Source organism: Opisthocomus hoazin, chromosome 5, assembly GCF_030867145.1.
Source record: "Opisthocomus hoazin isolate bOpiHoa1 chromosome 5, bOpiHoa1.hap1, whole genome shotgun sequence".
NCBI lineage: Eukaryota > Metazoa > Chordata > Aves > Opisthocomiformes > Opisthocomidae > Opisthocomus > Opisthocomus hoazin.
Genome location: NC_134418.1, coordinates 802,802 through 830,493, shown reverse-complemented (window position 1 = coordinate 830,493; position 27,692 = coordinate 802,802). Strand labels below are relative to the sequence as shown.

Sequence of the window (27,692 nt, the reverse complement as noted above, 5' to 3'; positions counted from 1 at the left end):
GCCAGCTGGGATCCGGCACCGCCGGCTGGGATCCGGCACCCCCGGCTGGGATCCAGCACCACCAGCTGGGATCTGGCACCCCCGGCTGGGATCTGGCACCCCTGGCTGGGATCCGGCACCGCCGGCTGGGATCCAGCACCACCAGCTGGGATCCGGCACCGCCGGCTGGGATCCGGCACCCCTGGCTGGGATCCGGCACCCCTGGCTGGGATCCGGCACCGCCGGCTGGGATCCAGCACCACCAGCTGGGATCTGGCACCCCCGGCTGGGATCCAGCACCGCCGGCTGGGATCCGGCACCACCGGCTGGGATCCAGCACCCCAGGCTGGGATCCGGCACCCCTGGCTGGGATCCGGCACCGCCGGCTGGGATCCAGCACCCCCAGCTGGGATCCGGCACCCCCGGCTGGGATCCAGCACCACCATCCAGGCTCTCCAGCTGGGATCCAGCACCACCGGCTGGGATCCTACACTGCCGGCCGGGCTCTCTGGCTGGGATTCTGAACCACCAGCTGGGATCCAGCACTGCCATCCAGGCTCTCCAACTGGGATCCTGCACCACCAGCTGGGCTCTCCAACTGGGATCCAGCACCACCGGCTGGGATCCAGCACCACCATCCAGGCTCTCCAACTGGGATCCAGCACCGCCAGCTGGGATCCTGCACAACTGGCCGGGCTCTCGAGGCTGGGATCCGGCACCATCGGCTGGGATCCAGCACCACCGGCTGGGATCCTGCACCACCGGCTGGGCTCTCCAGGCTGGGATCCAGCACCACCATCCAGCCTCTCTGGCTGGGATCCTGAACCACCAGCTGGGATCCAGCACCGCCATCCAGGCTCTCCAACTGGGATCCAGGCTCTCCAGCTGGGATCCAGCACCGCTGGCTGGGATCCTGCACTGCCGTCCAGGCTCTCCAACTGGGATCCAGCACCGCCAGCTGGGATCCAGCACCGCCGGCCGGGATCCTGCACCACCATCCAGGCTCTCCAGCTGGGATCCAGCACCGCCGGCCGGGATCCAGCACCGCCGTCCAGGCTCTCCGGGCCGGCTGCTCCAGGGACCCACTTCCCAGCCAGACATTCCAGGGCTGGAAATTACCCCTCCCAGCCCCGGGACTGCCCCTTAAGATCCATTTTTGCCCCGACCGCACATCCGCTCCCTGCCTGCCGCCGCAGACGCCCGGTTCGGACGCTGAGCTTCCCGAGCCGTGTGAGCGTGGCTTTGAACGCCGGTTTGAAACCGCGGCGAGGCAGGGCGAGGCCCGGGGCGGGATGGACGCCGGCCGCATCGGCGGGCACAGAGCTGAAGCCACGCGTCTGCGTGAGGCCGTCGGGATAAAAGGATTGAGCTCGGGAAGAGCAGAAGGCCGCGCTGGAGCGGGTCCGGCAGCGGCACGGGGCGAGGCAGGGCGATCGTGGGGGTCCCAGCTGCGGCGGGATCCCCTCTGCCCGCTTCCCAAGGAGCCGGAATAAAACGGAATAAAACGGAGGAGAGAGAACAGGGCTCTCCCGGCCGAGGAGCAAAGCGTGCACGCAGCATCCTGCACGTCCGAACCCTCTGCCCCTTGGTCCTACCCAGGCAGGACGGGGAGGACCCGCCACCACCCCACCGCCCGCTGCCCCTCTGCCACAGGACGGGACCCCCGGGCTTCGCTCTCTGCCCCCCGCTGCCGGCTGCGCCCTCGCCAGCCAGAGCCTCGGGGCTGGAGCAGGAGACGAGACCCACGGTCCCCCGGCTAATTTATGAACTCGTCAGCGAGGCCTGATGAGGGTGACGTACAGCGTGTCCTGGGTGCCAAGAAGGGCAAGGGACCCTGGGGTGCATGAGGAGGAGTGTGGGCAGCAGGGCGAGGGAGGGTCTCCTGCCCCTCTGCTCTGCCCTGGGGAGGCCCCATCTGCAGTGCTGGGTCCAGTGCTGGGCTCCCCAGGTCAAGAAAGATGAGGAGCTACTGGAGAGAGTCCAGCGCAGGGCTGCGAGGATGAGGAGGGGACTGGAGCATCTCTGCTGCGAGGAGAGGCTGAGGGAGCTGGGCTTGTTCAGCCTGGAGAAGAGAAGGCTGAGAGGGGACCTTCGAAATGCCCCTAAATATCTGCAGGGTGGGGGTCAGGAGGACGGGGCCAGACTCTTTCCAGTGGTGCCCAGCGACAGGACAAGGGGCAACGGGCACAAACTGGAGCAGAGGAAGCTCCAGCTGAACCCGAGGAAGAACTTCTTCCCTCTGAGGGTGCCGGAGCCCTGGCCCAGGCTGCCCAGGGAGGCTGTGGAGTCTCCTTCTCTGGAGATATTCCAGCCCCCCTGGCCGCGGTGCTGTGCCCCCTGCTCTGGGTGACCCTGCTTGGGCAGGGGGCTGGGCTGGGGGACCCCAGAGGGCCCTGCCAGCCCCACCGTGCTGGGATCCTGGGATTCTCTACGAGCGGCACGGAGCGGGCGGGGGGAAGCTGGGGGCTCGCCGTGCTCCCCACCGTTGTCCCCTGGGTGTGTGACAGCCTCGTGGCTGGGTGAGATGACGCACAGCTCCGCGGCTGCGGCACTGGGAGAACTGGGAGCACTGGTGGGGTCACACCAGGCTTCAAACTCCCAGCAGCCGATGCCGTCTGAGAATGGCTGAGCTCCGGGGCCGCATCCTTCTCCTGCCCAAGGCCCCTTCCCTGCCTCTGCCACCCCCGGGCTGTGTTTAACGCAGGGGGGGGGGGGACACGACGAGGACCGCAGGCACGCAGCGTCCCCTCCGTGCCACCTCCCCCGGGAGGACGCCGGCTCCGTGCCCCCCCGTGCCCGCAGCACACGGGGCGAGCAGCACGGCCGGGGGTCCCACTGCAGGGGAGCAGGTTGGGGGGAGCAGGGACGTTTCTGGGGTTCCAGGGAGGGGGGGGCATCAGGGCTTGGAACAACCTGTGCTCAGGAGTGGGGGAAAAACCAGAAAATGCCCGATGTCCCCCGGCCCCCCCCAGCACAAGGCTCTCCCCTCCCAGTTCAAACAGCTCCCAGATTTCCTCCTCCGGCTCCAAAAGGGCCCAAAAGACCCCAAAGTGACCCGGGACCCCCCAGCCCGCTGCACCCAACAGCTCGGGTCCTCACCCTACCCAGCAGCTCGGGGTCCATGGGGGTCCCTGGGCCCCCAAAAACCGAAGGGGATCCACAGGGGGGGAGCTGTGGGGCCACGCTGGCAGCTCTTGTACCCCAAAGTGACCCGGGACCCCCCAGCCCGCTGCACCCAACGGCTCGGGTCCTCGCCCTGCCCATCAGCTCGGGGTCCACGGGGGTCCCTGGGCCCCCCAAAACCGAAGGGGATCCACGGGGGGGGTTAAATGTGAATCCGCCAGAGCTGTGGGGCCACGCTGGCACCTCTCGTACCCCAAAGTGACCCGGGACCCCCCAGCCCACTGCACCCAACGGCTCGGGTCCTCACCCTGCCCATCAGCTCGGGGTCCATGGGGGTCCCTGGGCCCCCAAAAACCAAAGGGGATCCGCAGGGGGGGAGCTGTGGGGCCACGCTGGCAGCTCTTGTACCCCAAAGTGACCCGGGACCCCCCAGCCCGCTGCACCCAATGGCTCGGGTCCTCGCCCTGCCCATCAGCTCGGGGTCCACGGGGGTCCCTGAGCCCCCAAAAACCAAAGGGGATCCACGGGGGGGGTTAAATGTGAATCCTCCGGAGCTGTGGGGCCACACCGGCACCTCTCGTACCCCAAAGTGACCCGGGACCCCCCAGCCCACTGCACCCAACAGCTTCGGTCCTCACCTTGCCCATCAGGTTGGGGTCCACAGGGGTCCCTGGGCCCCCAAAAACCGAAGGGGATCCACAGGGGGGGAGCTGTGGGGCCACGCCGACAGCTCTCGTACCCCAAAGTGACCCGGGACCCCCCAGCCCGCTGCACCCAACGGCTCAGGTCCTCGCCCTGCCCATCAGGTTGGGGTCCACGGGGGTCCCTGCTCCCCCAGAAACCGAAGGGGATCCACGGGGGGGGTTAAATGTGAATCCTCCGGAGCTGTGGGGTCACGCCGGCACCTCTCGTACCCCAAAGTGACCCAGGACCCCCCAGCCCGCTGCACCCAATGGCTCGGGTCCTTGCCCTGCCCATCAGCTCGGGGTCCACGGGGGTCCCTGGGCCCCCAAAAACCGAAGGGGATCCGCAGGGGGGGAGCTGTGGGGCCACGCTGGCAGCTCTTGTACCCCAAAGTGACCCGGGACCCCACAGCCCACTGCACCCAACAGCTCGGGTTCTCGTCCTGCCCATCAGCTCGGGGTCCACGGAGGTCCCTGCACCCCCAAAAACTGAAGAGGATCCATGGGGGGGGTTAAATGTGAATCCACCGGAGCCGTGGGGCTCCACGGTGTGGGGCCTGACCCACGGCGGCAGCGGGAACCCCCGTTACGGGCAGTGGGGACAAGCGTCCCCGCGCCCCAGGGCCACCCCGGGTGGCCAAACGGGGCTGCCCCGGCTCTTCCATCGCTACCAGCACCCCTAGACCCTCAAAAACACCTCCCGCACCCCAAAAACCCGCACGGGCAAGACCCGCCGCCCCTTGTGCCGGATGGGGGGGGGGTGCTCAGCACCTCCCCGGATCAGGCCCGTTAGCCACGGGCTATTTTTATCCTGTCTGGTGGCAAAGCCCAGTCCTCGGCCATACAAGGAGCCGTCAGCCGCCCCGGGGTGGGGGGTGGGCGGGGGGGTAATTTGTCCCCAGGGTGCCACGTTTCAGGTCACCCAAGTGGATGGCAGCAGACCGAAGCGGGGGGCTCGGTGGGGGGGGGGGGCATTTTTCACCTCCACGATGCGACCCGCTCGTCTTACATCCCCCGCCGAAGCGCCGCTCGGGGATGGCTTTGCGATGGTTGGTGTGTCCCCCCCCCAAAAAAAAACAAAAATCCCAGCCCCTCTTTCTCGACTCGCCCGGAATTAGCACCTGGGGACGAGCGGGTTCCCGACGGGTGAGGGCACGCTGTTAGAAATAGCTCGGCGTTCCGGCTGTCGGGAGCGGGGTGGCCGTGGGGCAACCAGCCGGACGCTGGGCTGGGGGGGGGGCGAGGGGAGGGCCGGATCCGGGGCCCACGGCCCCGGATCCGGCCCTCCCCTCGCCCCCCCCAGCCCAGCCGATGGGGTTTTTTCTCCGTTGCCCATCTCCCTATTAACCAGCGGGGTTAAGTGACATGCCAAGGGACATCCCGCACATCAGTGGCAGAGACACCACCGCCTTACTGGGACTGGGCAGCGAGGGGGGGTCCATCACACCCCGAGACGGGGGTCAGGGCCTCGCACACGCGCGTGCAACCCCCCCCCACCCAGCAAACCTCAAGTCCCCCCCCAAAAAGGAGAGCGCAGCGCGTCTCGCTTGACCCCCAAACCCCATATCCCTCCCCAGCGTGGACCCTGCGGCTTCTCCCCCCCCTCCCCAGTGTGGGGACACCCCCCTGGCCAGGGAATTGGGGGACCCCCCCCTCCCCAAATCCCGGAGACGGTTTGGGGGGCAGCGGGGGAAACGCTCAACACCCCCTCCTCCCCCAAACTCACCCTGCGGGGGGGGCTGCGGGGCTGGGGGGCTGGGGGTGCGGCTGCGGGGACCCCCGGGGCGGCGGCACTCACCGTCCGAGGGGGTCGAGGGGGAGCGGCCCGGGGAGCGGGGGGAGCCGGGGACCCCGTTTTCGGGGCGCGGAGCCCCCGCCGCGCTCCGCCGGCATCTCAGGGGAGCGGGGCCGCGGGTGCCCGGCCCGGCCCCGGCTCGGTCCTGGCAGCCGCCCCGGTACCCGGGGGGGGGGGGGAAGGGGGGGGCTGGCTCCTTTCCCCCCCCTCCCCCCGGTGCCCCCCCACTCCCGGGGCCGGCCCCCCCCCTCCCCGAGCCACGCGCCCGACACGTGACAGCACTCCCCCCTCCCGCCCCGCTCCTGGGTGCCCGGGGATTCCCCCGCCCCCTCGGTGTGTTTACATCAACCCGCCAATCAGCGGCTCTGTAACAGCTCACCGGCGGGGCGGGCGGCTTGTGACGCCTCTCGCCATTGGGCGCTGCCGCCCGCCAATTAGGATCTGGGCGAAGGGGCGGGGTGAGACGTGGTTATTTACATTGCGGCTGGCCACGCCCACCCCGCCACGGCCCCTCCTCCGAGGTCTGCCCGTCTTGACCCCACGTGGGCTACGCGTGCGTCCAACCAATCCGACGCTTGGAGCTTAACCAATACGGAGGCTAGGAGGCGGCCCCGGGTCTGCACTCGGAGAGGGTGGGATTAGTAGCCGGAGTGGCAGCGGACTGGTGGAATAGCGACACGCTCGTCCTCCCCTCCGCCCAACCAGCTTTAGAGTTGGGTGGGGGGGCGGTGCCGGGCGGCGGCTCTGCCCAATGGGCTGCCAGGCCCTCTCAGGGCGGGGCGGGGGGCGTGGCCCCGCGGGGCGGGCGGTGGCGGCGGCGGGGGGCGCGGAGCGGCACCGGCCCGGCCCGGCCCGCAGGTACCGAGGGGGGGGGGAGTGGTCCCGGGGCGACCCCGGCGAGCAGGCCCCGACCCCGGGACGCAGGCGCGGGCAGCCCGTCGGCCTCTCGGGAGCGAGCAGCGGCGGGGCCAGGGCTGCTGGGGGCCGCCGGCGGGCGCAGGGCGGACAGGCCCCGGCCCGGCTGCGGTGAAGGCCCCGTTGGGCCATTGGGGAGGGGGGGGTTGGAATCCCGGAACCCCCAGACCGGTTTGGGTGGGAAGGGACCTGACGGACCCCCCAGCCCACCCCCCTGCCACGGGCAGGGACCCCTTCCCCCAGCCCAGGCTGCTCCCAGCCCCGTCCAACCTGGCCTTGAGCCCTGCCAGGGAGGGGGCAGCCCCAGCTCCTCGGGGCAGCCCGGGCCAGGGCCTCACCGGGAAGAATTTCTCCCTGGGAGAGCTGGGGCTGCTCAGCCTGGGGAGGAGAAGGACAAGGGGAGACCTGAGAGCAGCTGCCAGGGCCTGGAGGGGCTGCGAGAGAGCTGGGGAGGGGCTGGGACAAGGGCAGGGGGTGAGGGGACGAGGGGGGATGGCTTTGAGCTGGGACAGGGGAGGTTTAGGGGAGATCCGAGGGAGAAATTCTTCACTCTGGGGGTGCCCCGAGGAGCTGGGGCTGCCCCCTCCCTGGCAGGGCTCAAGGCCAGGTTGGACGGGGCTGGGAGCAGCCTGGGCTGGGGGAAGGGGTCCCTGCCCGTGGCAGGGGGGTGGGCTGGGGGGGTCTGTCAGGTCCCTCCCAACCCAAACAATTCTACTTTTCTGCGATACCCAGTCTGAATCTCCCCTCTTTCAGTTTAAAACCATTACACCTCGTCCCATCGCGACACCCCCTGTTAAAAAGCCAGTCCCCGTCTTTCTGGTGAGTCCTGGAAGGCCGCTATGAGGGCTCCCCAAGAGCTTTCTCTTCTCCAGGCCATCTTAGCAGCTGTCAGCGACTGCAACCTGGAAGTTTCTCAGATTTCCCCCCCAAAAAACAGCCCGGCCCGTGCTGTGGAGGCTGGGGCTGCGGCACACGGGTGGGTTGGGGCTGGGAGGACGTCGCCCGCGCTGGCCCGTTCCCCGCCGGCCGTGCCGACGAGGGCCGGGACGCGTCCCGGGCAGGCTCGGCGCGGCGTAGCCGGCTCCTGGCTTGTGCCCTTCGGGTATTTTGTTCCGTGCCGGCTCTTCAGGTTTCAGCCTGGCGTGCAGTGACAAGTCGGACGGCGCTGCGGGAGCGTCGCGGCCAGGTAGGGAGGCTCCTCTCTGCGTCGGCCGCGGGGGCTGAGCGCGGGGCTCTGCGTCTCCTGGGGGACCCTCGCTCCGGATCCTGGTTCCTCCGTTGGCCTTGGCCCTAGAGGCTGCAGAAAAGGCAGCGTGAAGCCCTCGGTTGCGCTCGTTCGGTTCCTAAAAGCTCGAGACGAAAACGAGCGTCACAAATTTGCGTTGGGAATGTCCGTGTTTGCTTCCTGTGCGAAAAAAAAGCTCCGTGGTTTCTCCCCCTCCGAAGAGCTGCGGGGCGGCAGGCGGCGGGGACGGCCCTCTCCCGGGCTGAGGAAGGCAGAGCCCGGCGCGGGTGTGCGGTGCGATGGGGCCTGGCGTGGGGGGACAGCACGGGGGGACAGCGTGGGGGGACAGCGCGTCCCGGGGTGCTGCGAGCGGAGCTCCGCGCCCTGGGCCCGCTGCGGACCTGCGGCCTGGCGTTCTGGGGGGGGGGGAGCAGGCTCGTCGCCTTCCCACGAAGCGGGGGGGTTGTTTTCCCCTCGCAGCCAGCCGCGGGACGGCGAAGCGAAACCCGGGGCCGTTCGCCTCTGGTTCGTCACTCGCAAGGCTGGACGGGCCGGTCTGCGGCGCCCCGGGGACCGTGACGACGCGGGGACAGCGTCTGCCCCGGAGCTGTCGTCACCCCGGCCCTTCCGCCAGAGTTAATTTGATCCAAGCCGGCGTTGTCAGCAGCTGAAATCCGGGCTGCTGGAAGGCGGCCGCTGGCCAGCCTGCCCGGCGTCTGCTGCTGCGGCCTGGGCAGGGCGCGTGTCGCCGGGTTTTGGTGGCCCAGAGATTCCCAGCGTGGCAGGGGTTGGCAGGGCCCTCTGGGGTCCCCCAGCCCAGCCCCCTGCCCAAGCAGGGTCACCCAGAGCAGGGGGCACGGCACCGCGGCCAGGGGGGCTGGAATATCTCCAGAGAAGGAGACTCCACAGCCTCCCTGGGCAGCCTGGGCCAGGGCTCCGGCACCCTCAGAGGGAAGAAGTTCTTCCTCATCTTCAGCTGGAGCTTCCTCTGCTCCAGTTTGTGCCCGTTGCCCCTTGTCCTGTCGCTGGGCACCACTGGGAAGAGTCTGGCCCCGTCCTCCTGACCCCCACCCTGCAGATATTTAGGGGCATTTTGAAGGTCCCCTCTCAGCCTTCTCTTCTGCAGGCTGAACAAGCCCAGCTCCCTCAGCCTCTCCTCGTAGGAGAGATGCTCCAGTCCCCTCCTCATCCTCGCAGCCCTGCGCTGGACTCTCTCCAGTAGCTCCTCATCTTCCTTGAACTGGGGACCCAGCACTGCAGCTGGGGCCTCCCCAGGGCAGAGCAGAGGGGGAGGAGACCCTCCCTCGCCCTGCTGCCCACACTCCTCCTCATGCACCCCAGGATCCCATTGCCCTTCTTGGCACCCAGGGCACGCTGCTGGCTCAGGGTCACCCTGTCGCCCGCAGCGATCGTGCTCTGAGAACACTGCAGGTTTCAGAAATGGCACCGCGGGCTTTTTCTGCTCTCGGTTCCCTCTGCCCGTGCCCGGGCTGGCGGGCAGCGCCGTCCCTGCCGTCACCATCCCCGTGACACGTCGGTGGGAAGAGCATCTCCCCGCTCCCATCAGGTTTCCCCTCCCAGAGCAGCAGTGCCCGCCGCCCCGGCAGCTGGAAGGTGCTGCTTTGATGGCTGCTCTGTTCTGAAGTCTTTCAAATTTCCGTTATCGCTTCTCCCTTGAGGAGGTTTCAGTGCTGCTCGGGGGCTGCGGTGCGGGGCCGGCCGTGTCACCGCGGCGGTGTAGCCCAGCGATGGTCCCAGCGATCAGCAGGACCCGATCGTGCGCTGTCGAGCGTGGAACGCGTCCTCCTTGCCCGAGGTTGGGAGCAGCTCGATGGGGAGCAGCGTTTGGGATGAACCTGAAATCGGGTTCCTCAGCGTTTCTTCCCAGGGAGGAAACATCCTCCTAGGGAAGGTGTGGGCTGGAGGAGCGGTCGGTGAGGTGGGTTGGGAACTGGCTGGAGGGCAGAGCTCAGAGGGTTGGCATCAGCGGCGCTGAGTCTGGTTGGAGGCCGGTGACAAGTGGTGTCCCCAGGGGTCAGTACTGGGCCCAGTCCTGTTCAACTTCTTCATCAATGACCTGGATGAAGAGTAGAGTGCACCCTCAGCCAGTTTGCTGATGACACCAAACTGGGAGGTGTGGTGGGCACCCCGTCAGGCTGTGCTGCCATCCAGCGTGACCTGGGCAGGTGGAGAGCTGGGCAGAGAGGAACCTGATGAGGTTCAACCAGGGCAAGGGCAGGGTCCTGCCCCCGGGGAGGGACAACCCCAGGCACCAGGACAGGCTGGGGCGGCCCTGCTGGAGAGCAGCTCTGCGGAGAGGGACTGGGAGTGCTGGGGGACGACAGGGTGACCATGAGCCAGCAGCGTGCCCTGGGTGCCAAGAAGGCCAAGGGGATCCTGGGGTGCATGAGGAGGAGTGTGGGCAGCAGGGAGAGGGAGGGTCTGCTCCCCCTCTGCTCTGCCCTGGGGAGGCCCCATCTGCGGTGCTGGGTCCAGTGCTGGGCTCCCCAGTTCAAGAAAGGTGAGGAGCTACTGGAGAGAGTCCAGCGCAGGGCTGCGAGGATGAGGAGGGGACTGGAGCATCTCTGCTACGAGGAGAGGCTGAGGGAGCTGGGCTTGTTCAGCCTGGAGAAGAGAAGGCTGCGAGGGGACCTTGGAAATGCCTCTAAATATCTGCAGGGTGGGGGTCAGGAGGACGGGGCCAGACTCTTTCCAGTGGTGCCCAGCGACAGGACAAGGGGCAACGGGCACAAACTGGAGCAGAGGAAGCTCCAGCTGAAGATGAGGAAGAACTTCTTCCCTCTGAGGGTGCCGGAGCCCTGGCCCAGGCTGCCCAGGGAGGCTGTGGAGTCTCCTTCTCTGGAGATATTCCAGCCCCGCCTGGACGCGGTGCTGTGCCACCTGCTCTGGGTGACCCTGCTTGGGCAGGGGGTTGGGCTGGGGGACCCCAGGGGTCCCTGCTAACCCCGACCATGCTGGGATTCGGTGACATCTGGTGCCCCACACCCACCTCGGCTGCTTCGGGCGTCCCGTGGCGGAGCAGGCCGGCCGGCCAGGGCTCCCGGCTCCATAAGTAGCTCCGGAACCGTTGCGTTTGCAGACAGGGCCGGGCCTTCGGCAGGAAAACCCTCCCGGCGCAACGCAGCCTTCGGGAAAAAAACCAAAGCAGCCTCCTTGTGCCGGGCGCTTCCCGGGCTCCTCTCCCTCCCGGCCGGCCCGGGAAGGCGAGCGGCTCTGCTGCTCCCCAGCCCTCAGCCCGGCCGCGCTTCGGCTTCGCCAGCGCTCGCGTTTCAGCCCGTAAGGACAAACCCGCAGCTCCCGGCGCGGCAGAGGGTACGGCAGCACGAGCAGAGCGCTTCGAAGCCCTCGAGCAGCAGCCCAGGACCGATCCTGGAGGGGAGGAAGGAGCTGGATGTTTTTGCCAGCCACCTCCAAACCCCAGCGGAGCGGCCATGTGGAGCTCCTCACCCCCCTCTCCCGAGGGAACCCCCCCAGCCTCGCGTCGATCCCGTTCGGCCCCGCGTCCGACGCCGGCGGCCGTGCTCGAGTCCCCGCACGGGAGCCCAGCGCGACTGGGTCCGCGTTTTTCCGCCGGGCTGCCGCCCGGCCCGCGTTCTGCCACCACCCCGACGCCTTTCAAGTCATTTTTTTGGGGTTGTTTCTGTTTGTTTCTTCCCCGGGCTCCTCCTGGCGACTCGGCTGCCGCTTCAGGTCTTGGTCCCTTGCAGCGTGGAGCTGGCGAGCGGCTGCCCGCAGCCTCCCCGCCCCGGGGACCACAGGGCGCGAAGCCTTCCCCCTTCTCCTGGGCTCCGAGCGCTGGGCTCCCGGCACGGCTCCTCGGGGGGGCCAGGCCCTGCCGGCACCCGCAGCAGACGTGGAGCTTTGCATTCGCAGCGATCCCGGTTGCTGAGGAACCGCGGCCGATTTCCATCTCCGAGCCGGGGGGATCATCTCCTCCCGCGCTGCTCTAATCCGCGTCCGCGAGAAGAGGCCCCCACGCTGCTCAGGCACGAAACGAAGCGCGGCCACGTCCCCCCCCCTCGCTTCGAGAGCACCAGAAACATCGAACATGGCCAAGAACCCCAGAATCCCAGCATGGTGGGGTTGGCAGGGCCCTCTGGGGTCCCCCAGCCCAGCCCCCTGCCCAAGCAGGGTCACCCAGAGCAGGGGGCACAGCACCGCGGCCAGGGGGGGCTGGAATATCTCCAGAGAAGGAGACTCCACAGCCTCCCTGGGCAGCCTGGGCCAGGGCTCCGGCACCCTCAGAGGGAAGAAGTTCTTCCTCATCTTCAGCTGGAGCTTCCTCTGCTCCAGTTTGTGCCCGGTGCCCCTTGTCCTGTCGCTGGGCACCACTGGGAAGAGTCTGGCCCCGTCCTCCTGACCCCCCCCCTGCAGATATTTAGAGGCATTTCGAAGGTCCCCTCTCAGCCTTCTCTTCTCCAGGCTGAACAAGCCCAGCTCCCTCAGCCTCTCCTCGTAGCAGAGATGCTCCAGTCCCCTCCTCATCCTCGCAGCCCTGCGCTGGACTCTCTCCAGTAGCTCCTCATCTTTCCTGAACTGGGGAGCCCAGCACTGGACCCAGCACTGCAGCTGGGGCCTCCCCAGGGCAGAGCAGAGGGGGAGGAGACCCTCCCTCGCCCTGCTGCCCACACTCCTCTTGATGCACCCCAGGATCCCATCGCCCTTCTTGGCACCCAGGGCACGCTGCTGGCTCCTGGTCACCCTGTCACCCGCAGCGATCGTGCTCTGAGAACACTGCAGGTTTCATGAACACATTGCCCAGAAGCCAGCTCCCTCCCTGGCCCCTTCCTGCACGACCCACACCGCTTGGGTGGCCCTTGGGCGTCCCGGTGGCTTGTGCCAATGTGCCTGGGTGGCTGCTGGAGCCGGGAGTGCCTGGGGTCGGGCCGTGCCTGGAGGCTTCGTGCCTTCGAGCATCGCCCAGGTACCAAACGGGCCGAATTTCTGCTTCCCACCTCGCCCTTCTGGACTAGGAGCCCCACAGAGGTCCCCTCCAACCCCTGACATTCTGTCATCTTCTCCAGCCCCTGTTCCGAAGGAAACCTCCCTCCCCAGGCTGCCTCTCCAGCCCCAGGCGAGCACGGGGCCGTAAAGAGCGAGGAAGAGGATGGTGAAGACCGGTGGGGACCTCCTGGGCGGTTTGCCACGGGACGGGCGGCTCTCGGGAGCTGCTTCGCGGGGTCTGGGTGCGTTTCCTGAGCTCTCCATCCCCAGCCTGAAGGTTACTTTTCTCTTTTTGAATCGACTTTTAATTTTCCAGGGGAAAGGAGAAAGAAATCGAAGAAGCCTTCGCTGTGAGAAAGCAGAATTTTTCTTTCTCTGGGTTTTACTGGAGAGCCGTGGCTGCGTGCGCTCGGTGCCGCGAGTCCCAGCTCCGGTGCCTCAGCTCCGGGACACAGCCCCAGCGAGGGGCTGCTGGCGCCTGCACCCCCCACTGCGAGAAAGGGGGACATTAAAAACCCCACTTTGGGGTTTTTTGATTTCCCTTTTCGCCTTCGGGCCACCGGAGCGGCCCATCGCGTGCGCCCGCTGCCCGCCGTGCCGTGCCGGGAGGGCTGGGTGCCCGTCTCCCTGCTCGGGGAGCTTTTTCCCCCGGGATATTCCCAGTGGAATTCCCACTGAAATGTCCAGGCTGGCCTCTCCCAGCTCCCTTCTCGCTGGGGGTGGCCCCAGCAAAGCCACGGGACGGCTCAGGAAGCTGTGGGGTGGCTGAAATCCAACAAAAGAGGCCGGAACGATGCGGTGGGGAGACGTGTGCGGTAGGCACGGAGAAACAGCTCCCACGGTGACGGCGGGGGGCACGGCCGGGGGGCTGGGAACACGGAATCCCAGCATGGCCAGGGCTGGCAGGGACCTCTGGGGTCCCCCAGCCCAACCCCCTGCCCAAGCAGAGGGACCCTGGGGTGCATGAGGAGGAGTGTGGGCAGCAGGGCGAGGGAGGGTCTCCTGCCCCTCTGCTCTGCCCTGGGGAGGCCCCATCTGCAGTGCTGGGTCCAGTGCTGGGCTCCCCAGTTCAAGAAAGATGAGGAGCTGCTGGAGAGAGTCCAGCGCAGGGCTGCGAGGATGAGGAGGGCACTGGAGCATCTCTGCTGCGAGGAGAGGCTGAGGGAGCTGGGCTTGTTCAGCCTGGAGAAGAGAAGGCTGAGAGGGGACCTTCAAAATGCCTCTAAATATCTGCAGGGTGGGGGTCAGGAGGACGGGGCCAGACTCTTCCCAGTGGTGCCCAGTGACAGGACAAGGGGCAACGGGCACAAACTGGAGCAGAGGAAGCTCCAGCTGAAGATGAGGAAGAACTTCTTCCCTCTGAGGGTGCCAGAGCCCTGGCCCAGGCTGCCCAGGGAGGCTGTGGAGTCTCCTTCTCTGGAGATATTCCAGCCCCTCCTGGCCGCGGTGCTGTGCCCCCTGCTCTGGGTGACCCTGCTTGGGCAGGGGGCTGGGCTGGGGGACCCCAGAGGTCCCTGCCAACCCCACCGTGCTGGGATCCTGTGACTCCGAGTGCCTGCTTTGGAACAAGGCAGCCTCCAAGTTACGGTTGGACTTCATGATCTCAGAGGTCTTTTCCGCCCTTCACCATGGTGCGGTTCTGCCTTGCCAACCGACGGGCTTTTTGCAAAATGCCCTCTAAAAATAAAGAAATGGTGGCAGGGATAACGGGACACGAGCTGCCCCGCGCCCGTCGTGCCCGACGCTGCGGTGGTTTGGGGCAGGGGCCGGTCCCCCTCCGCGGCGTCACCGCGGGCTCAGCCCCGCTGCCGTCGCTGCCTTTGGTGGCAGATTTCCCATCCCCGGGATGGAGCCTGGGGTGCCGGTGCCTTCCCCAGCCCTGTCCGCAGCTTCTCCAGGAGCTGCTGCTCAGCTCACCCCCTGCTCCAGGTCCAGGCGTTGGGCTGATCCCCGAGGGGTCAAACCCATGAGAGAGAAAGGTGGTCCCGGCCGGGGAGGTGGGGTGCTCCGAGGGGTCGGGAACAGCTTTTCCTGGCAGCAGGAGGTTCTCATGCTGGGAGCCGGGTGGGCTGGGGGGCTCAGGGGGGACCCGGCATCTCGCTCACCCTCCTCTTCCTCTCCGCAGAGTCCGTAAGGATGAATGGCTCCGACCTGGCCAGCACGACGGCGTCCGGTCCCAAAGCCACAGAGCCCCAAGCAGCCAACGGCCGCGATGAGAAGGAGAACAACCCCTTCGCGGAGTACATGTGGATGGAGAACGAGGAGGACTTCGACAGGCAGGTGAGAGAGGGGGGGAGGGGCTGCCAGCTGGGCCCCTCTGCAGCTGGAGCTGAGGCCACGGAAAGGTTTCCTTCAACGGGCACCAGAAACGCGTGCGAGACACGGCCGGCGCCGGCCCTGCTCTGAGCCAGCAGCTCTAGGGCAGAGCCATCCTGGTTCTGCTGGACCTGCCTGGAAGGACGTGGGGTGGAGAAAGTCGGAATAAAACCCCCCCCTCACGATGCCTTTGGCCCTCCCAGATCTTTCTCAGAGGGACGGTGACGGCACCAGCGTCTTCTCCTGGGCGTTGTGGTGATAACGAGGACCTTCTCTCTCTGCATGCTCAGCTGGAGGGGGAGGAACGGCCTAAAAATCAGTGCTCGGGAGTCGAGAGCGTTCGTAGCCTGCTGGGAAGAACATTAACTCTGTCCCAGTTTAAACTGGGACACGACCTCAGCAACGAGTTCCTGCAGCTGGTACCTCCCGTTTTGAGAGAAGGCTGAGAGGGGACCTTCGAAATGCCTCTAAATATCTGCAGGGGGGGGTCAGGAGGACGGGGCCAGACTCTTCCCAGTGGTGCCCAGCGACAGGACAAGGGGCACCGGGCACAAACTGGAGCAGAGGAAGCTCCAGCTGAAGATGAGGAAGAACTTCTTCCCTCTGAGGGTGCCGGAGCCCTGGCCCAGGCTGCCCAGGGAGGCTGTGGAGTCTCCTTCTCTGGAGATATTCCAGCCCCCCTGGCCGCGGTGCTGTGCCCCCTGCTCTGGGTGACCCTGCTTGGGCAGGGGGCTGGGCTGGGAGACCCAATCCTGACCATGCTGGGATGCTGTGAGCCGAAGCGGTGCTGGCCCAGGGTTCAAACGCGGCTCTGGCTCCGCCGCGGTGCTTCCGAGGCGCAGGACACGCCGAGACGCGGCGTCCACCCCTGACTGACAGCTGTCACTCTTTGGGCAGGTGGAGGAGGAGCTGCAGGAGCAGGAGTTCCTCGACCGCTGCTTCCAGGAGATGCTGGAGGAAGAGGACCAGGACTGGTTCATCCCCTCACGCGACCTCCCCCAGGGCGTGGGGCAGCTGCAGCAGCAGCTCAACGGGCTCTCGGTGGGCGACGGCCACAGCTCGGAGGACATTCTGGTGAGGGGCTCGGGGGAACGTGCTGGGGGGTCCGGCGGAGAGCAGCGGGCCTGGCCTGGGGAGGGGGGTGGGTTTCTGGGTGGGGGGGTTCCTGCGTGGCAGCTTGGCAGAACCCACTCTCCAGGAGCCGCAGGACGGGGCCACCACGTCTCCATCAGCTGGGCCCTGGTCATGGAGCAAGCTGGGCCCTTCCTTGGTCACTGGGCAGAGCTGGGGGGTCCTGGCAGGCTGGTGAGGTGTGGGAGCAGCCTGGGCTGGGTGAGAAGTTGGGCAGGGAGGAACCTGGTGAGGTTCAACCAGGGCAAGGGCAGGGTCCTGCCCCTGGGGAGGGACAACCCCAGGCACCAGGACAGGCTGGGGCGGCCCTGCTGGAGAGCAGCTCTGCGGAGAGGGACTGGGAGTGCTGGGGGACGACAGGGTGACCATGAGCCAGCAGCGTGCCCTGGGTGCCAAGGAGGGCAATGGGATCCTGGGGTGCATGAGGAGGAGTGTGGGCAGCAGGGCGAGGGAGGGTCTCCTCCCCCTCTGCTCTGCCATGGGGAGGCCCCATCTGCAGTGCTGGGTCCAGTTCTGGGCTCCCCAGTTCAAGAAAGATGAGGAGCTACTGGAGAGAGTCCAGCGCAGGGCTGCGAGGATGAGGAGGGGACTGGAGCATCTCTGCTACGAGGAGAGGCTGAGGGAGCTGGGCTTGTTCAGCCTGGAGAAGAGAAGGCTGAGAGGGGACCTTCGAAATGCCTCTAAATATCTGCAGGGGGGGGGTCAGGAGGACGGGGCCAGACTCTTTCCAGTGGTGTCCAGCGACAGGACAAGGGGCAACGGGCACAACCTGAAGCAGAGGAAGCTCCAGCTGAACCCGAGGAAGAACTTCTTCCCTCTGAGGGTGCCGGAGCCCTGGCCCAGGCTGCCCAGGGAGGCTGTGGAGTCTCCTTCTCTGGAGATATTCCAGACCCCCTGGCTGCGGTGCTGTGCCCCCTGCTCTGGGTGACCCTGCTTGGGCAGGGGGCTGGGCTGGGGGACCCCAGAGGGCCCTCCAGCCCCACCACGCTGGGATTTGGTGAGAACCTGCTGGGAGAGCAGCGGAGCTCGGGGCTCCGTTCCACCCCGCAGAGCAGGAACGCGCCGCGGGGCTGCGGGCGCCGGGGCCTCGTCCCGGCCCAGCCCCGCCGACCGCGCTCAGGCCGAGCCGCTTCCCCTCCGCGCTTCACCAGGGAGTGGGGAGCCACCAGGAGACCCGAACCCCCCACTTCCCCCCCCCCAAAACCCCACCTGGGGGTCCCTGGCTCTCGTTGGCAGCACCCCGAGCCCTGCCAGGGCCGGACGCTTCGCACACCCCAGCGAGCGGCTGCGGGGCCGGGGAGCGGTGCTCAGCGGGGGGACCCGGGGCGCTGACGGGGCTCCCCCCACCCCGGGGCTCCCCCCTCCCACCCCCCATTTCTCTTCCAGAGCAAAAGCACCTTGAACCCGGACGCCAAGGAGTTCGTGCCCGGCGTGAAGTACTGAGCAGCACGGCGGACGGACTGAGTCCCGCGCGGGGACGGAGGGACGGCAGCGGCCGGCGCGGGGCTGCTGCGGCGCGGCGGAATCCGGCTCTTCGAGTAATTTCTTTTTCCTTTTTTTCTTTTATTTTTAAAAAAAAACAACCCCCCACTCATCCTTTGTGGCATCCATCACCTTTTTCCGGCGGATTTTGCTTTCCCGGGGCTTCGCTCCGCCCTGGAGCCCGGCGCTTCCCGATCCCACGTCTGCATCGGCCCCGCCAGCGCTCCGGTCGCGTTTCCACCTCAGAGCAGAATTTTTAGGGACCCCCCCCTGCCCACCAGCCCCCTCCCCGGAGGCAGCGAGCCCGGGCCCGTCCGTGCCACGGGATTTCTTCGTGAGGAGACCACGAGGCCGGGATTCCTCCCGGCAGCCGGCTGGGTGCTGAGCGCTGATCTGTAACGCTGCGCTGCTGGGGGGGTCCGGAGTAGCTCGGGGGGGGGGACACAGCCCCAGCAGCCGCCCCCCCCCAGCCACGAGGGCTGCTCCCACCAAGCACCACGTCTTCTCCTGGAAGAAATCCCCCTCCGGCCGCTCTCGAGCTTCTCCAGCGCCGGGCTCCGAAATCAGGATCCGGAGAAAGCGGCGAGGAAAATCTCCGGGGAGGGGGGCTCCCACGGCCCCCCCATAGCGGGGGGGGGGGCTCGCTCCGTCTCCGGCCCCCAGCGTCCCGGCGCGTGGCCGCGATGCTCCGAGGTTTCTCCTCCAAGGTTTCTCCTCCGAGGTTTCTCCTCCGAGGTTTCTCCTCCAAGGTTTCTCCTCCGAGGTTTCTCCTCCGAGGTTTCTCCTCCGAGGTTTCTCCTCCAAGGTTTCTCCTCCGAGGTTTCTCCTCCGAGGTTTCTCCTCCGAGCTCGGCGATGCCGCGGTTCGGCTGCCGGCGGCTCCGCGCCGGGCAGACCCCCGTGTCCCCCCCCCCCCAGCTTTTCTCTGGTTTCTGTTCCATTTCTTGCAAAAAATAAACCCCCCCCCGGCCCACTGACGGGCTGTAAATCCCAGCCAAGGTGATATTAAAAATAAACGTAGCCCTGGGTACTCCTCCTCCTCCTCTTCCTCCTCGCCAGCAGCCCCTCCCTGCCCTTCTGGGGTCCTGCTCAGCACCGGACCCCCCCCCCCCCAGTTCCACCAGCACCGAAACGGGGAACCCTCAAGGTCCCGTTTGTGGTCTCCCCGCAGCCCCCCCCCCCCCAGCCCATTTTCCCTCGGGGCCGTGCACCCCGTTTTATTGCCGAATTAGGGAAGCTGGGGGGGGTCCGTCCGTGCCGGGGGGTCCGTCCGTCCCGGGGGGCCGCGGCTGGAAGACGTGGGTGTAGAAGACGTCGACGTTGCGGGCGCAGTCGAGCGGCAGCGCCCGGCCCACGCCGCGGGCCCCCAGCCGGGCCCCCCCCAGCGCCGACGACCCCTTCAGCTTCAGGAGGCTGAACCGGGAGAACACGCGGCCGGGGACCCCGTCCCGCGCCTGCGCCAGCACCCGGACGAACCCTGGGGGGGGGGACACACACAGGCAGGGTCGGGGGGATGGGGGGGACGGGGGGGATGTGGGGACCCCCCCCCCAGCAGCGCCCGTCGCCCCACTCACCCGCCTGCATCCTCTCCCAGCTGTTCCAGACGGAGCCCACGCAGACGATGGGCAGCCCCAGCTCCCCCAAAAACAGGCTCTGCAGGGGGGGGGGGCAGCGGGTGAGGGGTGGCAGCGGGACCCCCCCCCCCCGAACCCCACGCCCCCCCGGGACCCCCCAGCTCTCACCGGGTCGGTTTTGGGCAGCACGGCGACGACGTGGCGAGCCAGGACCTCGCCGGCTTCGTGGAAGATGTGGCAGCAGAGAGGGTCCCCAGCCTGGGCGCCTGGGGACGGGATGGGGGGGTGGGATGGGGACACGGGACCCCCCCCCCCCTCCCCGGGATTTCCCTCCTGGGACCCCCCCCCTGCACCCACCGGGGCTCGCACCCCCGGCTCCCGCAAGCCGGGCTGGGCTGCGACGAGGGCGGAGGGTGCTCGGGGGTGACAGTGCCCAGGCGGGGAGGGGGGACCGGGGGGCTCGGCCCCCCCCTTCCCCGTGCAGCCCCCTGCCCCCCCCCGGGGAAGGGGCTCCCCTACCCTCCGCCAGCTTCTGGCAAAACCCCGCGAACTTGGACTTGTCGAAGGTGCGGTAGAGCTGCGGGAGGAGCCCCATCCTGTCGGAGATCTGCAGCGCCGGGACCGGGGGGGGGGGGGTCTGCCGGTGAGCCCCGAGTGCCAGCGGCCATCCCCCCCCCACCCCACCCCGGGGACCCCCCGGCCAGCCCAGAGACCCCTCGGGACCCCGCCGTCCTGCTCTACAGCCCAGAGCCCCCCTGGGACCCCAGCACACAGCCCGGTGCCCCCCCGGGACCCCACCATCCTCTGCAGCCCAGAGCCCCCCTGGGACCCCAGCACACAGCCCGGAGCCCCCCCGGGACCCCACCATCCTGCTCTGCAGCCCAGAGCCCCCCTGGGACCCCCCCATCCTCTGCAGCCCAGAGCCCCCCGGACCCCGGCACACAGCCCGGTGCCCCCCCGGGACCCCACCATCCCCTGCAGCCCAGAGCCCCCCTGGGACCCCAGCACACAGCCCGGAGCCCCCCCGGGACCCCACCATCCTGCTCTGCAGCCCAGAGCCCCCCTGGGACCCCGGGCACACAGCCTGGAGCCCCCCCAGAACCCCCCCATCCTGCTCTGCAGCCCAGAGGCCCCCCAGGACCCCACTGTGCCACCATCCAGCCCAGAGCCCCCTGGACCCCAGCACACAGCCCAGAGCCCCCCAGAACCCCCCCATCCTGCTCTGCAGCCCAGAGCCCCCTGGACCCCAGCACAATATGCAGCCCAGAGCCCCCCCAGGACCCCACTATCCCAATGTGCAGCCCAGAGCCCCCCGGACCCCAGCACAGAGCCCCCCCAGGACCCCAATGCAGAGCCTGGAGCCCCTCTGGACACCAGCACACAGCCCGGAGCCCCCCAGACCCTGGCACACAGCACAGAGCCCCCCAGAACCCCACTATCCCAATGTGCAGCCCAGAGCCCCCCCAGACCCCGGCACACAGCGTGCAGCCCCCCCCAGGACCCCACCATCCCACTATGCAGCCCAGAGCCCTGTGGACCCCAGAACACAGCCTGGAGCCCCCCCAGACCCCAGCACAGAGCCCAGAGACCCCCTGGACCCCACCATCCCAGTGTGCAGCCCAGAGCCCCCCTGGGACCCCAGCACAGAGCCCAGAGCCCCCCAGACCCCAGCACAGAGCCCCCCAGACCCCAGCACAGAGCCCCCCCCAGGACCCCAAAGCACAGCCTGGAGCCCCCCCAGACCCCAGCACACAGCCCAGAGCCCCCTGGACCCTGGCACACAGCCCAGAGACCCCAGACCCCAGCACACAGCCAGGAGCCCCCCAGGACCCCAATACACAGCCAGGAGCCCCCCAGGACCCCGGCACACAGCCCGGAGACCCCAGACCCCAGCACACAGCATGGAGCCCCCCCGGAACCCCACTGTCCCATCATCCAGCCCAGAGCCCCCCGGACCCCGGCACAGCACCCGGAGCACCCCAGCCCCTGGCACAGAGCCTGGAACCCCCCTAGACCCCCGGCACAGCGCCCGGAGCCCCCCCAGGACCCCAGAACCTAGCCTGGAGCCCCACCAGACCCCAGCACACAGCCCCCTGGACCCCGGCACAGCACCCGTAGCCCCCCAGCCCCCAGCACAGCACCTGGAACCCCCCTAGACCCCCCCACAGCACCCGGAGCCCCCCCAGGACCCCAGAACCTAGCCTGGAGCCCCACCAGGACCCCAGCACACAGCCCCCTGGACCCCGGCACAGCACCCGGAGCCCCCCAGCCCCTGGCACAGCACCCGGAGCCCCCCTGGACCCCCGCACAGCACCCGGAGCCCCCCCAGGACCCCAGCACCTAGCCTGGAGCCCCACCAGACCCCAGCACACAGCCCCCCAGACCCCGGCACTGCACCCACAGCCCCCACAGCCCCCGGCACAGCGCCTGGAGCCCCCCCAGGACCCCAGCACAGCACCCGCAGCCCCCCCAGGCCCCGGCACAGCGCCTGGAACCCCCCCAGGACCCCCGCACAGCACCCGGAGCCCCCCCAGGACCCCAGAACCTAGCCTGGAGCCCCCCCAGGACCCCGGCACAGCACCCACAGCCCCCCCAGCCCCCAGCACAGCGCCCGGAGCCCCCCTAGCCCCCGGCACAGCACCTGGAACCCCCCTAGACCCCCCCACAGCACCCGGAGCCCCCCCAGGACCCCAGCACACAGCCCCCTGGACCCCGGCACTGCACCCACAGCCCCCCCAGCCCCCAGCACAGCACCCGGAGCCCCCCCAGGACCCCAGAACCTACCCTGGAGCCCCCCCCGGACCCCAGCACAGCACCCGCAGCCCCCCAGCCCCCGGCACAGCACCCGCAGCCCCCCTGGACCCCCGCACAGCGCCCAGAGCCCCCCCAGGACCCCAGAACCTAGCCTGGAGCCCCCCCAGGACCCCAGCACACAGCCCCCTGGACCCCGGCACAGCACCCGCAGCCCCCCCAGCCCCCGGCACAACGCCTGGAACCCCCCTAGACCCCCCCACAGCACCCGGAGCCCCCCCAGGACCCCCCCCAGCACACCTGGAAGTAGTCCAGCATGGCCTGCCTGACGTAGGCGACGTCGTGGGGTGGCACCTCCAGGTTGTCCACGCAGTCGAACACCGTCTTGACGGCGCGGTGGGCGATCCAGTACGCTGCGGGGGGGGGGGGGAGCGGGCTGAGACCCCCCACCCCCATCCCCGACAACCCCCCCCCCGGCCCCACCGGCCTCACCCGAGCCCTCGTCGCCCATCAGGTGGCCCCAGCCGCCGCAGCGCGTCCCCGTCCCGTCGGGGTTGACCAGTTTGCAGTTGGAGCCGGTGCCGGAGATGAGGACGATGCCACCTGCGGGGTGGGCGCCCGTCGGGTGGGGGGACACGCCAGGGTGGTCCCCGCCATCGCTGTCACCCCCCCAACCCCGCGGCGAGCTGTCCCCTACCGCGGTCGGTGGCGGTGGCCATGGCCCCGACGGCGTCGGAGGTGACGTGGTAGCTCCGGCTGAGGTGGGGGAAGCGTCGGCGCAGGTCGGCGGTCAGCGTGGCCACGGCGTCCGCCTGGTCAGCGCCGCTGAGAGAGAGCCCCTGCCCCACGCCCCGGGGGGGCCGTCAGCCGGGGGGCACGCGGGGACGGGGCGGCCGTGGGGAGGGGGCAAAAGTCCCAGGGAGGGGAGATGGAGCATCCGTGGGGAGATGGGGCATCTGTGGGGAGGATGGAGCACCCATGGGGAGATGGAGCACCCATGGGGAGATGGAGCATCCATGGGGAGGATGGAGGATCCATGGGGAGATGGAGCATCCATGGGGAGATGGGGCATCCATGGGGAGGATGGAGGATCCGTGGGGAGGATGGAGCATCCATGGGGAGGATGGAGCATCCATGGGGAGGATGGAGGATCCGTGGGGAGATGGAGCATCCATGGGGAGATGGGGCATCCATGGGGAGGATGGAGGATCCGTGGGGAGGATGGAGCATCCATGGGGAGATGGAGCATCCATGGGGAGGATGGAGGATCCATGGGGAGATGGAGCATCCGTGGGGAGATGGAGCATCCATGGGGAGATGGAGCATCCATAGGGAGATGGAGCACCCATGGGGAGGATGATGGTCCCGGGTGGGGGAGATGGAGCATCCATGGGGAGATGGGGCATCCATGGGGAGGATGGAGCCTCCGTGGGGAGGATGGAGCATCCATGGGGAGGATGGAGGATCTATGGGGAGAGGACACTGGTCCCAGGGAGGAGATGGAGCATCCATGGGGAGGATGCTGGGCCCGGCGGGGGGCAGATGGAGCATTCGTGGGGAGATGGGGCATCCATGGGGAGGATGGAGCCTCCGTGGGGAGGATGATGGTCCCGGGTGGGGGAGATGGAGCATCCATGGGGAGATGGAGCCTCCGTGGGGAGAGGACACCAGTCCCAGGGAGGAGATGGAGCATCCATGGGGAGATGGAGCATCCGTGGGGAGGATGGAGCATCCGTGGGGAGGATGATGGTCCCGGGTGGGGGAGATGGAGCATCCATGGGGAGATGGAGCATCCATGGGGAGGATGATGGTCCCGGGTGGGGGAGATGGAGCATCCATGGGGAGATGGAGGATCCATGGGTAGATGGGGCATCCGTGGGGAGATGGAGCATCCGTGGGGAGGATGGAGGATCCGTGGGGAGATGGGGCATCCATGGGGAGATGGAGCATCCGTGGGGAGGATGGAGCATCCGTGGGGAGGATGATGGTCCCAGGTGGGGGAGATGGAGCACCCATGGGGAGATGGGGCATCCATGGGGAGGATGGAGGATCCATGGGGAGATGGAGCATCCATGGGGAGGATGGAGCCTCCGTGGGGAGGATGATGGTCCCAGGTGGGGGAGATGGAGCATCCATGGGGAGGATGGAGGATCCATGGGGAGATGGAGCCTCCATGAGGAGAGGACACCAGTCCCAGGGAGGAGATGGAGCATCCATGGGGAGGATGGAGCACCCATGGGGAGATGGAGCATTCGTGGGGAGATGGAGCCTCCATGGGGAGGATGCTGGTCCCAGGGGGGCAGATGGAGCATCCATGGGGAGGATCCTGGGCCTGGGGGGCATCCATGGGGAGCATCCATGGGGAGAGGACACCAGTCCCAGGGAGGAGATGGAGCATCCGTGGGGAGATGGAGCATCCATGGGGAGGATGATGGTCCCAAGGGGGGAGATGGAGCATCCATGGGGAGATGGAGCATCCATGGGGAGGATGATGGTCCCAAGGGGGGAGATGGAGCATCCATGGGGAGGATGATGGTCCCAAGGGGGGAGATGGAGCATCCATGGGGAGATGGAGCCTCCGTGGGGAGGATGCCAGTCCCGGGGGGGCACGGGGGGGCTCACCAGCGAGCAGAGGGGGACGCAGGGGTCGAGCCCGGCCTTGCTCTTGGCCTCGCTGACCATCCTCTCGATCCTCTCCAGGCACTCCTCGGAGCCGACGAGCTGGGACCCCGGCGGGGGGGGGGGACACACACACTCTGAAGCCCCCTCCCCAGGCTCCATCCCCCGGGGGGGGGGGGTCCCCTTAGCCGAAAGCTTCGCCACCAGCAACGCCCCGGCACCTTCATTCCCCCCCCCCCACCCATGGGGCTTGGGGACAAGCACGGCCAACCCCCCCCCCCAGCGATGTAGTGTCCCCCCCCCGTGCTGGGGTATAGGGGGGGGACAAGGGGGGGGGTCCCCCACCTCACCCAGTGATTTGTGCAGGGTCCCTCGCTCTCGGCCAGGATCCGACCGTCCTCGGAGACCAGCACCACCCTGGAGTGGGTGCCCCCCCCTGCGGAGAGAAAAGGGGGGGGGGGACAAAATCAGAGCCCCCCCCCCCCCAATTTAGGAACCTCTAAAGCAGCTTTTGGGGGTGCTGAAGCCCCCCAACGCTCTGCCCCGAGGAATTCAGCCCCTGGTCCTGCTCTGTACTGGGGAGGGGGGGGTCGGGGGGGCAAGAAGCGGGCGGGGGGGGGCAGGAAGCGGGTTGGGGGGGGGGGGCCCTGGGCCCCCCCCCAACCCCGGTTCCTGCCCCCCCCGCCCCCAAACTGGGGGTACCCGCGGGGATCAGGCCCCGGGGGGGTCCAGGACCCCCCCCCCCAAACCCCCCCCGTCGCCACCGCTCACCCCTCCACCCCGCCGAACACCTCCGCCATCGCCGCCTGCGCTCGCCCCGCCCCTTCCCGCTCCTGGCCACGCCCCCGCCCTCGCCCCGCCTTTCCCCCCGCCCCCGAGGGCTCGGCCACGCCCCTTTCGGCCGTGCGACCCCGCCCGGGTCCCTGCGCCGACCCGCTGGGGGTGACAGGGGGGATCGGGGGGGGGATAGAGGGGACAGGGGGGGGACAGCGAGGGACAGCGGGGAACGGGGGGGGACAGGAGGGACAGGGGGGGGACGGGGGGGGACAGCGGGGGGACAGGGGGGACAGGGAGGACAGGAGGGGACAGGGAGAACAGCGAAGAGCAGGGGGGGACAGCGGGGAACGGGGGGGACAGAGGGGACAGGGGGGGACAGGGGAGACGGAGATGGGGGGGGCAGCGTGGGACAGGGAGGACAGGAGGGGACAGGGAGGACAGCGAGGGGCAGGGGGGGGACAGCGGGGGGACAGGGGGGGACAGCGAGGACAGGGGCAGCGGGAGACGGGGGGGACAGTGGGGGACAGCGGGGGAGAGGGGAGGACAGCGGGGGGACAGGGGGGGGACGGGGGGGGCAGCAGGAGACGGGGGGGACAGCGGGGGACAGGGGGGACAGGGGGGACAGGTCAGCCGCTGCGCCAGGGGCTGAGCTGGGGGGTGATGGAGGGAGAGGAGGGGGGGCTGGGTGCAGGGAGGGGTGGAGAGGTGGATGGAGAAGAGGGAGAGGTGCATGGCTGCTCGGATGGACGGATGGAGGGATGGATGGGTGGGTGGGTGGATGGTGGGTGGGGTGGATGGATGGATGGATGGATGGATGGATGGAGAGGATGGAGGGATGGATGGAGAGGATGGAGGGATGGATGGAGAGGATGGAGGGATAGAGGGATGGATGGAGGGATGGAGACGATGGAGGGAGGGATGGGTGGATGGATGGGTGGGTGGATGGATGTATGGATGGAGGGATGGATGGAGGAGGGATGGATGGATGGATGGATGGATGGATGGATGGATGGATGGACGGACGGAGAAGATGAGAGGTGCATGACTGCTTGGAAGGAAGGAAGGAAGGAAGGAAGGAAGGAAGGAAGGAAGGAAGGAAGGAAGGAAGGAAGGAAGGAAGGAAGGAAGGAAGGAAGGAAGGAAGGAAGCAAAGAGAAGAAGGAGGAGCAGACAGAGAAGACAGGGAAAGAATGATGGGCAGATGGATGGAAGGAGAAGATGGAGAGGCAGATGGAGAAGACAGAAGGGCAGATGGATGAAGAAGATGGATGGGTGGATGGATGGATGGGTGGGTGAAGGGGTGGATGGAGCAGATGGAGGGGGCAGACAGAGACGACACAGGGGCAGATGGGTGGTCAGATGGATGGATGGAGAAGATGGAGAGGTGGATGGCTGATAGGAAAGAAGGAAGGAAGGAAGGAAGGAAGGAAGGAAGGAAGGAAGGAAGGAAGGAAGGAAGGAAGGAAGGAAGGAAGGAAGGAAGGAAGGAAGGAAGGAAGGAAGGAAGGAAGGAAGGAAGGAAGGAAGGAAGGAAGGAAGGAAGGAAGAAGAAGGAGGAGCAGACAAGACAGGGAAAGAATGATGGGCAGATGGATGGAAGGAGAAGATGGAGAGGCAGATGGAGAAGACAGAGGGGCAGATGGATGAAGAAGATGGATGGGTGGATGGATGGATGGGTGGATGGGTGGGTGAAGGGGTGGATGGAGCAGATGGAGGGGCAGACAGAGACGACACAGGGGCAGATGGGTGGTCAGATGGATGGATGGAGAAGATGGAGAGGTGGATGGCTGATAGGAAGGAAGGAAGGAAGGAAGGAAGGAAGGAAGGAAGGAAGGAAGGAAGGAAGGAAGGAAGGAAGGAAGGAAGGAAGGAAGGAAGGAAGGAAGGAAGGAAGGAAGGAAGGAAGGAAGGAAGGAAGGAAGGAAGGAAGGAAAAAGAAGAAGGAGGAGCAGACAAGACAGGGAAAGAATGATGGGCAGATGGATGGAAGGAGAAGATGGAGAGGCAGATGGAGAAGACAGAGGGGGCAGATGGATGAAGAAGATGGATGGGTGGATGGATGGATGGGTGGATGGATGGAGGGATGATGGATGGATGGATGGATGGATGGATGGATGACGATAGGTAGGGCTGGGTGGCTGGGGTGGCTGGTTGGTTGGACAAGGTAGAAGAGCAGAGCAAGGGAGAGGATGACAGGGTGGGTGGAGCGGGTGGCGAGAGGTGGGTGGCAGAGCAGACGGGTGGATGGGTGGGCTCATCGGAATGGGAAGAGGAGCTGGGGCAGATGGGGCAGGGAGGACGAGCTGTAGAAGGGGGGTGTCACCAGGTGGGGATGACGGCGGGCCGTGACTGGGTGGT

The 27,692-nt window shown here is 67.8% G+C and overlaps 3 protein-coding genes across 8 annotated transcripts in view; 1 reads left to right on the top strand and 2 right to left on the bottom strand.

The window, feature by feature from the left end:
• ZNF638 (zinc finger protein 638) overlaps nucleotides 1-5,732 on the bottom strand; it is a 73,500-nt gene extending 67,768 nt beyond the window's left edge. For both annotated transcript variants that reach the window (XM_075420216.1, XM_075420218.1), the window contains exon 1: nucleotides 5,584-5,732. In XM_075420216.1, coding sequence (XP_075276331.1) covers nucleotides 5,584-5,678 — 95 coding nt within the window. In that variant the 5' untranslated portion in view covers nucleotides 5,679-5,732. The remainder of the gene's footprint in view (nucleotides 1-5,583) is intronic.
• A 642-nt stretch (nucleotides 5,733-6,374) lies between these two features.
• On the top strand, nucleotides 6,375-17,728 carry PAIP2B (poly(A) binding protein interacting protein 2B). Of its 5 annotated transcripts, none has more exons than XM_075420214.1 (5): nucleotides 6,398-6,438; nucleotides 7,625-7,681; nucleotides 14,811-14,965; nucleotides 15,899-16,075; nucleotides 17,519-17,728. In XM_075420214.1, the coding sequence occupies exons 3-5, from the start codon at nucleotides 14,822-14,824 to the stop codon at nucleotides 17,573-17,575; spliced, it is 378 nt and encodes a 125-aa protein (XP_075276329.1). In that variant the 5' UTR covers nucleotides 6,398-6,438; nucleotides 7,625-7,681; nucleotides 14,811-14,821; the 3' UTR covers nucleotides 17,576-17,728. The 5 variants fall into 5 exon arrangements, with proteins under 5 accessions (XP_075276328.1, XP_075276329.1, XP_075276330.1 ...); XM_075420212.1 differs by lacking the exons at nucleotides 6,398-6,438; nucleotides 7,625-7,681 and adding exons at nucleotides 12,423-12,665; nucleotides 12,766-12,927; XM_075420213.1 differs by lacking the exon at nucleotides 7,625-7,681 and having other exon boundaries at nucleotides 6,375-6,438.
• A 1,047-nt stretch (nucleotides 17,729-18,775) lies between these two features.
• On the bottom strand, nucleotides 18,776-24,988 carry NAGK (N-acetylglucosamine kinase). Its single transcript, XM_075420210.1, has 9 exons — nucleotides 24,908-24,988; nucleotides 24,561-24,659; nucleotides 22,636-22,777; nucleotides 22,431-22,541; nucleotides 22,239-22,351; nucleotides 19,707-19,794; nucleotides 19,356-19,453; nucleotides 19,188-19,266; nucleotides 18,776-19,090 (listed from the first exon to the last, which is right to left on the bottom strand). The coding sequence occupies exons 2-9, from the start codon at nucleotides 24,618-24,620 to the stop codon at nucleotides 18,831-18,833; spliced, it is 951 nt and encodes a 316-aa protein (XP_075276325.1). The 5' UTR covers nucleotides 24,621-24,659; nucleotides 24,908-24,988; the 3' UTR covers nucleotides 18,776-18,830.
• Between the last annotated feature and the right edge of the window lie 2,704 nt (nucleotides 24,989-27,692).